This window comes from Eptesicus fuscus, chromosome 4 (genome assembly GCF_027574615.1).
Source record: "Eptesicus fuscus isolate TK198812 chromosome 4, DD_ASM_mEF_20220401, whole genome shotgun sequence".
NCBI classification, from domain to species: Eukaryota; Metazoa; Chordata; class Mammalia; order Chiroptera; family Vespertilionidae; genus Eptesicus; species Eptesicus fuscus.
This window is the reverse complement of record NC_072476.1, coordinates 7591346-7602866: the sequence shown is the minus strand read 5'-3', so window position 1 is coordinate 7602866 and position 11521 is coordinate 7591346. Positions and strand designations below refer to the sequence as shown.

The 11521-nt window shown below is 51.6% G+C and overlaps 1 protein-coding gene across 4 annotated transcripts; it reads left to right on the top strand.

Moving 5' to 3' along the window:
- The first annotated feature begins 657 nt into the window (after nucleotides 1-657).
- LOC103296326 (zinc finger protein 771) lies at nucleotides 658-9973 on the top strand. 4 transcript variants are annotated; one of them, XM_054714487.1, is made up of 3 exons: nucleotides 658-1177; nucleotides 1571-1675; nucleotides 8822-9973. In XM_054714487.1, exons 1-3 carry the CDS (start codon nucleotides 1037-1039, stop codon nucleotides 9716-9718), a joined length of 1143 nt encoding a protein of 380 aa, XP_054570462.1. In that variant the 5' UTR covers nucleotides 658-1036; the 3' UTR covers nucleotides 9719-9973. The 4 variants fall into 4 exon arrangements, 3 of the variants coding, with proteins under 3 accessions (XP_054570462.1, XP_054570461.1, XP_054570464.1); XM_054714486.1 differs by having other exon boundaries at nucleotides 8819-9973; XM_054714489.1 differs by lacking the exon at nucleotides 1571-1675.
- Nucleotides 9974-11521: the final 1548 nt, after the last annotated feature.

The window sequence follows — 11521 nt, the reverse complement described above, 5'->3', positions numbered from 1 at the left end:
GATTAAAAACAACAACAACAAAACACCCAAAAAAACCGACACACTTAATTTTCAAGAGATCTGGAGTGTGAGACGCTTAGCGTGCTGGTGCACAGTAGGCCCACGACACATGACAGGGAGCGGTAGCTTTATGCGGGGGTAGATTCGGTAAGCTTATTTTCAAGGAGCAAGGTATCTCAGAGTCCAGGAAAGGCAACGCCGGTAAAGGAGAAAAGACAGCGAAGGAGGAAAAGGGAAGAGGTGAGGAGGCAACAGGGTCCGCCCTCCGGGCGGGGCGCCAGCGAGAGGCCCAGGCCCGGGCTGGGGCGCACGTGGCCCGTCTTGGGCGGAGCGGACGTGCTCGGCCGCAGCGGAGACCTCCGAGCCGGGCACAGGAAAACGCCTTGAAGGTGGGTCAGAACCGGTCTGCGAGGACCTTGAAAGTCGGGGTGGAGCGGACCGGGGCCCTAGGAGCTGGGGAACAGCGGAGGTCACTGGATCTGGGCTCTCCATCCTCCAGGGGCAGCTCGGACTGGACGCCTGGGTCCTCCGGATCCCGCCCCTAGGGGGCGGGGTTAGCCGTTCTGACCAATGACAGGTCTCCCAGAGGCCCCGCCTCCGAAGCATCACAAGTGTCCAAACCCGGGGAGCCCTGTTCTGTTTGGGGGGGTTGCGCTAATGCGAAACCTGCAGCTGGTGAGTGCGCACCCCCAGGTCTCCGCACCGATCCCGCCTGGAGTTCCGGGCCGCCGACCCAGGCGCCCGGCAGTGACTCAGCGCGGGAGGGTGGCGACTCGTTGGCACTGGAGATTCGAACTGTTCTGAGCCTTTCACGCAGGGATGCGTGGGGTGAACAAGTGTCTTCCGAGCTAGTGCTGGTGCCTAGGGCAAGTGCTGGTGCCTAGGGCCGAGCTGGGGCGGGAGGGAGAGGGCCAGACCCAGAGACCAGGTCGGGCCAGAGAAGCCACGGCTGCACCGCCTTGCCTGCCTGGGCCAGGGCCGGGGTGCGGGGTGGGTCCTGAGCGTCTGACCCAGCTGCCCGCCCTAGGACACCAAGATGCCTGACGAACAGCAGGCACAGAAGGAGGAGGAGGAGGAGGAGATGCAAGAGGAGATGGTGCTGCTGGTGAAGGATGAAAATGAGGGTGAGGAGAAGTATGAGGTGGTGAAACTCAAGATCCCCGTGGACAACAAGGAGGTACGTGTCCCACACCCTGATCCCTAACCTGGAATCTGAGGATCAGCAACCCATCCTTCTGCCCCACTGCCTATGCTGAGGCCAAAGAGGTGTCACACCTGCTGTGCCAGGGTTCGTGCTGGGTGACCATATACATATGTTCCTTGGTTCCCCATGGAGCTTGATGCGTAGCACTGGTAGACTGCTGAGTAACCGCGCAGCTACAATCCTGTGTGATGAGAGCAGCCACCAGGGGGGAGAAGCCCAGAGCTGGGAACCTAATGCAGACGTGGTGGGGGAGGGGCCAGGTTAGGCAACAGAAACCCCTGACTCTTGGTAGCATTTACTATTCTCCGGACACTGTTTTCAGCACCGCAATTCTATAACATAGGTAGTATTTGTTCCATTTTACAGGTGAGGAAACTGAGGCCCAGGAAGCTTGACAGTTTGGTGACTGGCCAAGGTCTCAAAGTTAGTAAAGAGATGGCTTGTCTGAGACCAGTGCGAGTGAGGGGTGAGGTGAGTGACTACTCCGGGCAGAAGAAATGGGCCTTTCAGTGGCTCAGGGGGTGAGTGGGGCACTGGGAGAGGTGTGGGTGAGCGTAGGGTGTGTGGCAGGCCAACGGGCATTTGGGATTTATCCTGAGGGTGATGCAGGTTTAAAGGGAGGAGCTTCACTATCAGAACGTGAGTTAGGTTTCCCCGTTCCAGCCCCGAACTGCCACAGCTTCCAGTGCCACCCAGCTCGTACCTGGAGAACTCTGGCTGGGCCAGGTTTCTGGGCCCAGGCTCTGGTTTCTTCCTGCAGGGGAGCCAGTTGCCAGGGAAAGAACGTTCTGCTGCCCCCTAGTGGGTGTGGTGGGCCCTAGGGGGCGGGGGCTGGCTGCTTTGGCCTCTGCTCTGTCACAAGAACTCTGTAGGTCTGTTTTTCTCAGGCCTCCTTGGCCCATCATCCTAGCTCAGTCTGCCTCTTCTGGCCCCTGTGGTTCTTCTGATCTCCCCATTCCACCTGTAAGTTAAGAACTCGGACTCCAGCCTGGCCGGTTTGGCTCAGTGGTTGAACCTCAACCTATGAACCTGGAGGTCCCAGTTTGATTCCTGGTCAGGGCACATGCCCAGGTTGCAGGCTTGATTCCCAGTGGGGGGTGTGCAGGAGGCAGCCAATCAGTGATTCTCCCTCTTCATTGATGTTTCTATCTCTCCCTCTCCCTTCCTCTCTGAAATCATATATAAATATATATATATATATTTTTTTATTTTTTTTTAAATATATTTTATTGATTTTTTTACAGAGAGGAAGGGAGAGGGATAGAAAGTTAGAAACATCAATGAGAGAGAAACATCGATCAGCTGCCTCCTGCACACCTCCTACTGGGATGTGCCCACAACCAAGGTACATGCCCTTGACCGGAATTGAACCTGGGACCTTTCAGTCCGCAGGCTGACCTCTATCCACTGAGCCAAACCGGTTTGGGCAATATAAATATATTTTTTAAAAAATAAAAAAGAGAACTCAGACTCTAGAGCTCAGGATGGACTTCCATCTCCATCAGTTACCAGCTGTATCACCTTGGGCAATCTCTTCTGGATTAAGTGTCTTAATTTTATCCTTTTTGTGCCTCACTTTCCTCATTTGTAAAAGGAAAGTCATACCCGCACCTACTTCTTAGGGTTGTGAGGATGAAATGAGTTAATACATGTAAAGAGCAAGAACTGTGTATGGCACATCCTAAATACTAGGTAAATATTATTCATCTTCTTCTTAAACTCTAAGGCCTTGGACTATATCATCCTTCTGGAGGATTGTTTTTAATATATATATTTTTAATTGATTTCAGAGAGGAAGGGAGTGGGAGAGATAGAAACACCAATGATGAAAAAGAATCATTGATTTGCTGCCTCCTGCACGCCCCCTAGTGGTGAACAAACCTGCAACCCAGGCATGTGCCCTTGACCACAATACAACCCGGGACCCTTCAGCCCCCAGGCTGACTCTCTACCCACTGAACAAACCAGCTAGGGCCTTCTGGAGAATTTTCAACTCATTTTTATCAAAGGCCTTTTTGGGCTGTATCCTGGGGCTGGGTATGGAAGGGAAACCAACATGGAGGCCTAGACAGAGGATTGAGGGCAGACAACTCCAGGCAGTGGGGAAGGTTCACAGACAAAGCTCAGTGGGGATTTGGCAAACGGGGGCAGAGGAGGGGCATTCCAGGAGGAGGAAACAGCAAAAGCAAAGGCTCAGAGGAGATGGGGCCAGAGGGCTGCAGGTGTTGGAAGCCAGCACAGGAATTTTGCACAGCGCGTGGGGTGACACGGTGCCCTCAGAAGGCTCCCATCAGAGGAGGCACATTGGCTTTCTGTCCAGAAGATCCACTGGCGGTTGTGGGCGAACAGGCCGTGGAAGGCTGGTGGCCTGCTCTCAGGCAGTGACAGCAGTGGAGACAAGACAGAAAGCTGGGGCTATTTGCGAACCTTGATTGGACTGGCGAGAGCTAAGGATGGGATGGAGGAGGCTGGGCATGGCTGGTCATGAAACGTACGGAGGGCTAGACTCTAGGCAGAACCTGTAGCGGTTAAAAGCATCGGTTCAAATCCCAACTTCACCATTTATCAGCTTTGCCTTGGCTTTCTCATCTGTAAAACGAGATAATGAAAGTAAGATTTTTGAAAGCCAGACTGAGTATCCTCTGGGTGACTGGATTTGGAGGAGGAGGGTGGAAGTGAGGATTACTCACACACATCCCATCAACATTTGGCACGGCCCTCTGCCCACAGATGGCTCATGAGCTCGCTGTGTGGTCTCCCTGAGTCTCAGTTTCTATGAAAATTGTCATCTCCCAAGCTCTCTCCAGTGCTGACATCCTGTATCTCTTAGCTATCATCACGCAGTCCCAAGGCCAGTTGTTGTCCAGAACAGGCCTGAACCATGCTGCACGCAGGCGCCGAAGCATTCTCTCACTGCCTATCAAAATCCAACTTCTCCGGTCCTAGCTGGTTTGGCTCAGTGGATAGAGTGTCGACCTGCAGACTGAAGGGTCCCAGGTTTGATTCCAGTCAAGGGCACATGCCTGGGTTGCGGGCTTGATCCACAGTGTGTGGCGTACAGGAGGCAGCCGCAATGATTCTTTCTTATCATTGATATTTCTATCTATCCCTCCCTCTCCCTTCCTCTCTAAAATCAATAAAAAAAATATATATATTAAAAAATTTAAAATCCAACCTCTCCTTAATGAACACAAAGATTTTCTCCAAGGGCTCTGTGCACATCTAATCCTCTCTCTCTCTCTCTCTCTCTCTCTCTCTCTCTCTCTCTCTCTCTGCTCAAACCTTTGAGTGTTTTTCTGTTTCCCTCAGGATAAAGTCTCAGCTCCTAGGTCTGTCATTCAAAGCTCTACACCCCATGACCTCATGTCCTGACTTCATGACCCAACACCCATCCCACATCCCAGCTTCAAACAGACCTGCCCTTTCTCACCTCCAAGACTGTGCCTGTGTGGTCCTTCAGCCTGTAAAACCCTCTGCACCTTTCCACCTGCTTTCTCCAGGAGCTGTCCTCTCTTCTAGATGAAAAGCGTCTTAATTTTAACAAGCATACAAACCACCTGGGAATCTTGTGACAGTGAAGATTTTGATCAGTAGGTCTGTGGTGGGACTTGAGATTCTAACAGGTTCCCACTGATGCTGACACGGCTGGTCTGTAGCAAGGAGCTAGAGGTTAGGGATCGTATTACCAACAGGAAGGGGGATTCTGAAAAGGGCCCAGGGCAGGCAGACAAGCTGTGTGGGGTGACCTCAAGCTTGTCAGTGAGGTAGAACTGCAGCAGGGTTAAGAGAACAGGTGTTTCGGATGATGAGACTTGGAGTTCAGACCCCAGTTCTGACATTGATTGGCTGTAGGGCCTGGTGTGGTCACTTTCCTTCTGAGTCTTGTTTTCTTATCTATAAAATGGAGCTAATGACTCCTAACCCAAAGGGCTGTGAGAATTTACCGAGAACGTGGTGAAAAACACTTAGCACAGTCCCTGGCACATAGAGAGCTCAATTCATGGTAGTTGTTGTTATTAATTGGACAAGTAATGGCTGAGGAGGAAACTGGGAACTTTGCTCTAGTCAAAAAAAAAAAAAGAGAAAGAAGGAAGAAAAAGAAAACCATAAACAGGAAGACAAACTCAAAAACTTCAAGTTTAGCCCTAACTGGTTTGGCTCGGTGGATAGAGTGTCGGCCTGCGGACTGAAGGGTCCCAGGTTCCATTCCAGTCAGGGGCATGTACCTTGGTTGCAGGCACATCCTCAGTAGGGAGTGTGCAGGAGGCAGCTGATCGATGTTTCTCTCTCATCGATGTTTCTAACTCTCTATCCCTCTCCCTTCCTCTCTGTAAAAAATCAATAAAATATATTTTTAAAAAAACTTCAAGTTTATATATCTTACTATACTACATTGTATCCCCATTGGACCCTCTTAGTATAGTGCAAATACTATTTATTCTTATTTTTAAATCTAATAGCTGTAGAATTTAACACATGTAAGGGCCTTGACTGACCACCTAGTTTGGTATTTGCCCAGCTTTAGTCGCATGTATAGCGCTCACTGCTGTGCTGATTTATTTATTTATTATTTAAAATATTTTTTTTTCTTATTGACTTCAGAGAGGAAGGGAGAGGGAGATAGAAACATCAATGAAGCGAGAGAATCATTGTTGGGCTGCCTCCTGCAGGACTCCTACTGGGGATGGTGTCTGAAACCGGGCATGTGCCCTGACTAGGAATTCAACCTTGATCTCCTGGTTCATGGGATGACGCTCAACCACTGAGCCACACCAGTGGGTCTGTGCTCATTTATTTCTCTATTATTATTATTATTATTTAAATCTTTATTGTTGAAAGTATTACTATGTCCCTCTTTTTCCCCCATTTGCCCCCTCCAGCTCGCTCCTGTGCTCATTTATTTAATGCTTTTCTTCAGAGAGATTCAAAATCCATGTTCATCCAAAAAAATAATACTGATGAAACTGTGGGTTTCATGTGATGCATAGATTTTCTAATATCCATGAAAATAGGTACATAACGATCGTAATGATAAGAGTGCGCTGACAGAAGACTTAAAATCCTCTTGCATCCTGTGATGTGTGCCTACCTCAAGCTGGGCAGTTTTTATCTCACCTGGCCTGCCCACCTCGCCTTGCTGGGTTCACTGAGGCAGGCGGGTTCACTGGGAAGGGAGTGACTTCCCTGGGGTAATAGATGTCAAAACCAGGGCAAGACTGGAAAGTGTGACCTTGAAGTCTCCCTGTGCCAAATCAGCTACGGGGAGTTTCTTGATCTAAAGTATCAGGTTGTACTTTAACTTTGAATCCCCCTGGGAAAGTGCCAGGACTTGGAGTCCAGCCTCTGTCACATCTTGGCTGTGCGAGCGCCGGGCAGCGCAGTGTAGCTGCTAGTTAAGGGTCCTGCCTCCCACGGGCTCTGGGAATTTAATCTGCCTCAGCCCGTTTTCCTAAATATCAAAGGATAACAGCCGACTCAAGGCGGGTGGCAGGAAGATTTAATACAATAATGTACATCCAATAGCATTGTAGAAACTTGACACTGTAATGTTGGTATCACTGTTATTATTATATATACTGTTTAAACCAGAATTCTGATCTTCAAGGCCTTGAAGTTCCTCCTTGCCGCTTAAGAAAGTAAAGGCCTGAACTGCTCACAAGCTGTCACCCTCTCTTAACCATTTCTTATCTATAAAATAAGACTGTGGTAACTGCTTTGTGGGGAGAAGGTAAGACTGTCTTGTCCTTAATATGTGTCAGGTGTTTCGTTTAACCATTAACTAATGTACCTAACTGCCCCGCCCGCTGTACATACTCAACATCACTTTGCCTGGATGAGCCCTCTCTTTCCTAAGAAGGGAGCAGTATGCCCTCAACAGTCCTCTTCCTTCTACTGTTAATACAAAATATTAACACAATATAATGTTAACACTGTTAATACAACGTGTGCCCTTCACCTGCCTTTTATGAAACCTTTTTCTGATTTTATCTCTAGAAGCCCAGGCTTCGTGAAACTGGCTCATTTCCATTTCAGGCCTCAGAATTGTATTTGGCTTTTACCCTTGCCTCCTTCTTCACAGCTTAAAAAATGCTATGTGCTGTATCTTAAAAGTTTATTCAAAAGCCTGGATTCGTTTTTGGCCTCACTTCTAAGACACCATCCTCTTCTACCTCACTAGCTTCTAAGTCGCCATCCTCTCCTACCTCACTGGCTGCTGCTCATCTTGCTGCCCTTGGTTCTCTCTGCCCATCCCTTGGGTCATCTCATTCAGCCTCAAGCTTTAAAACCATCTACAGGCTGGCGGCTTCCCAATTAATATCTCTGGCCTAGGCCTGTCTCCTGAGCTCCAGATTATCAAGAATTGGAGATGTGACCTGAAACAGATCTCGCCCTTCAACTTGCTCTTCCCACCATCCTCATGTCTGCAGATGGCAGCTCGACTTCTGTGTGAACCTAAATTCAAAGTCCTTGGAGTAATTTTGACTCCTTTTCCTTACATCTCATGTCTGATCTTATTTATCAAATCTGTTGTCCCAAATGGCAAAAATATATTCAGAAGCAGACCACTTCTCGCCACCTTCACTGCTTCTCTTTCCACCTGTCACCGGGGCCTGAGCCACTGTATTCTCTCGCCAGGTGACTGCAGTGCAGTGCCTCCTCCCTGGGCTGCTGTTCTGCCTGCTGCCTCCTCCTGCCCCAGCTTCCCGATGGAGGCTTTTAAAATGAGTCTGATCTAGCCCAAACCGGTTTTGATCAGTGGATAGAGTGTCAGCCTGCTGACTGAAGGTTCAATTCTGGTCAAGGGCATGTACCTTGGTTGCGGGTACATCCCCTGTAGGGGGTGTGCAGGAGGCAGCTGGTTGATGTTTCTCTCTAATCAACGTTTCTCTCTATCCCTCTCCCTTCCTCTCTGTAAAAAAATAAAACATATTTAAAAAAAAAAACAAAAATAAAATGAGCTTGATCTAGTCATGTCCCTGCGAAGTACCGTCTAACATCTCTAATGGTTCTCCATCCCTTTCATATTACAGGGTCCTAGGCTACCAGATCCCCTCCAGGGCACCCCATCCATTACTCTCCCCTCCGTGCATTCTGCGCTAGGCACCTTTTCTTGTCATTCTTGGGGCTTCACTGGCAAAACCCCTGCCTCAGGGTCTTGCTGTGCCCTCTGTAGCCAGCTTTCTCACTTCCTTAGTTTTTGCTCTTGTTACATCAGTTTTTTAAAATTGGTTTCTTTAGACAACATATAGCTGGGTCATTTTTTAACCTTATTTAAATTTGAAACATTCACCCAATATCAGCGCTCATCCATTTTTCCTGTAAGCAGGAATTTAAAAAATATAATACTGAATCTCCAGTGCCTAGAATACAGTCTGGCACATTGCACGCCCTTAATAAATACTTGTTGAGTTATTAAAGAACAGGCAGAATGACACCGGGCATGTGCTATGTACACTAATGCAGTACCTAATTTAACGTGCGCAGCCGTGCTATGAGGGAGGCACCCTGGCTCCCCTGTTTTCCATAAGCGGGACTGAGCATGCAGCTTGCGGAGACCCAGGTCTCTTGCTCCCGGGCCTGTGGGTCAGGACTGACCTATCTCCTCTTTCCCAGCAGATCCCGAGCAAGGCCTCAGCGCAGTCCGCCGACCCGGCGCGCCCACACGCATGCCCGGACTGTGGCCGCGCTTTTGCGCGCCGGTCCACGCTAGCCAAGCACTCGCGCACGCACACGGGTGAACGGCCTTTCGAATGCCCCGAGTGCGGCCGGGGCTTCTCGCAGAAGTCGGCGCTGACCAAACACGGCCGCACGCACACCGGCGAGCGGCCCTTCGTTTGCACCGAGTGCGGCCAGCGCTTTTCCCAGAAGTCGGCGCTGACCAAACATGGCCGCATGCACACGGGCGAGCGGCCCTACAAGTGCCCGGAGTGTGACAAGAGCTTCTCCGCCGCCTCGAACCTGCAGCAACACAGGCGGCGCCACACCGGCGAGAAGCCCTACGCGTGCACGCAGTGCGGGCGCCGCTTCGCACAGAGCTCCAACTACGCGCAGCACCTGCGCGTGCACACGGGCGAGAAGCCCTACGCCTGCCCCGACTGCGGACGCGCCTTCGGCGGCAGCTCGTGCTTGGCGCGCCACCGACGCACGCACACGGGGGAGCGGCCGTACGTTTGCGCCGACTGCGGCACGCGCTTCGCGCAGAGCTCGGCGCTGGCCAAGCACCGGCGTGTACACACGGGCGAGAAGCCGCACCGCTGTACCGTGTGTGGCCGCCGTTTCGGCCACCGGTCCAACCTGGCGGAGCATTCGCGCACGCACACAGGCGAGCGGCCCTACCCCTGCACCGAGTGCGGCCGGCGCTTCCGCCTCAGCTCACACTTCGTCCGCCACCGCCGTTCCCACCTGCTAAGCCGTCTCTATATCTGCACCGTGTGCGGCCAGGACTTCCAGCTGCCCCCTGGCGCCACGGCCGCCACTGTCTCTGAGCGCTGCCCGGAGTGTGAGAGCAGATGAGCCCCCTTGTCGCTGCGGGCTGCTAGTGTCTGGCTGAGGAGGAGCATGCCAGGGCCCCGACCCCCAGGGGCTGGACTAACCTGGACAGGGACCCCGGGACCCTGGTCTGGGAAAGGGTGGGATGGCAGAACTGGCTGCCCGGGACCTGGAAGACATGGCAAATCCCCTGCTGGGATTTTTGGAAACCGTGGCCTCTTCCCCCTCACTACAAATCCTCGACCCGTGTTAGTGAATAAAGTATTATATATTCACGCACATGTGCCTGTGAATGAGGTCAATGGGGAGAGGAGCAAAGTTGGGGTTTCCCATGGGCTTTGGTGACCTGAGTGAATCGTCACGGAACCAAGTGGGGCTATTAGTCCAAAGGGTTCCTGGAACTGGGTGTGTGTGTGTGGAGTCATCCTCCACTCAGCCCTTGGTTATGTCCTCATAACCTCTGATCTGGAAGGGTCCATACATACAGCACATTCGTTACAAATTTCTACTATGTGCCGGGCATTGTCCTAAACACTCTATCGACACCTAAACTTTACAACCCCATCAGGTAGGCACTATTATTTCATTTTAGATGAGGAACCCGATGCACATCAGCTAAATTATGAAAGATGGCATTTGATCCCTGATGGCCTGGCTCAAAAATCTGGGCTCTAAAGCTATGTATAGCCTCCAACCTGTTAGAGGCCCCGAAGGGGAAGGAAACTGGCTGGAATCTCACAGGCAACCCGCTAGAAATCAGATCTCTGCCCTGCAGGTGGAGCTGCACTAGAGAAACATGGGAGTTGGGCCAGAAGCAACCCTGGTGCCCCTCCCTCTTCAGCACCTGCTGAGACGGAGCCCCCCCAGCCACCGCAGGAAGAATCGAGGTGGTTAAACAGAACTTTTATTGAGGGAGAAGAGTACCAAGAGGCTGTCTTCCAGAGGTTCTTGAGCCTCAGACCTGAAAGTAACTCCTTGAATGGCCTTTAGTGGTGTCTTTTCTAGGGGACTATGAAATGGACCAGCCCCTACACAGACCCTAACCTCTATGGAAACCCAATAATGCCCTCTTTGGTCAGAGCCTCTGGAGGCGGGCTCCGAGCTGAGCTGGGGAAAGACCGCTTATATGTCCTATGATCTTACAGAGACCTTATAGGGACTTCCCCTAAGGAGCCTTCTTGGTTTCCTCCAGCAGGAAATAATGCCTCCCCCTCTCACTGCATTTGTCTATGTTCTCTCTCCCATTCCTGGAGGGCAGAGCATCGACCGAGTATTTCCTCAGGGCGGGCCTTAACATTACTCGCCAGACGTCATCACCCCCTGCTCAGGTGTGCACTGCTAAGCCCATTGTGAATATGAGGTTAGAAGGCTCGCCAGAGGTCAGACAGCAGAGCTGGGACCCGAGCACAGCGGCTAGACTTCTTCCCGACACGTGGAGGGACCCGCCCCATAAAAGGGCGAGGGGGGTGATTTCCCCAGCCCGGGTTGGGGAAAGACCGCTTATACGTCCTCCAGGCTGAGCTGAAGGGGCCGACAGTATCAGTGTTCTTGCCCCCACCCCGCATCCCCAGGCTTCTCCCCACCCACAGTGGACATGTCGCCCACCGAGCTGCTGCCCAGATTGCACTAAGAAGCCCCCAGCTCAGCTCGGAGCCCGCCTCCAGAGGCTCTGACCAATCACAGGCGTTAGCGATTGCTTCCGGGGGCGGAGCCGCAGGAAAGGCCAGTTACTTGTGTGGAGCTTGCTATAGCCCGCCCCTTACCCGGACTGGACCAATACGAGCAAGCTTCAGGCCTCTGTCCTGGAATGCTTCAGTGTTGGCCAAC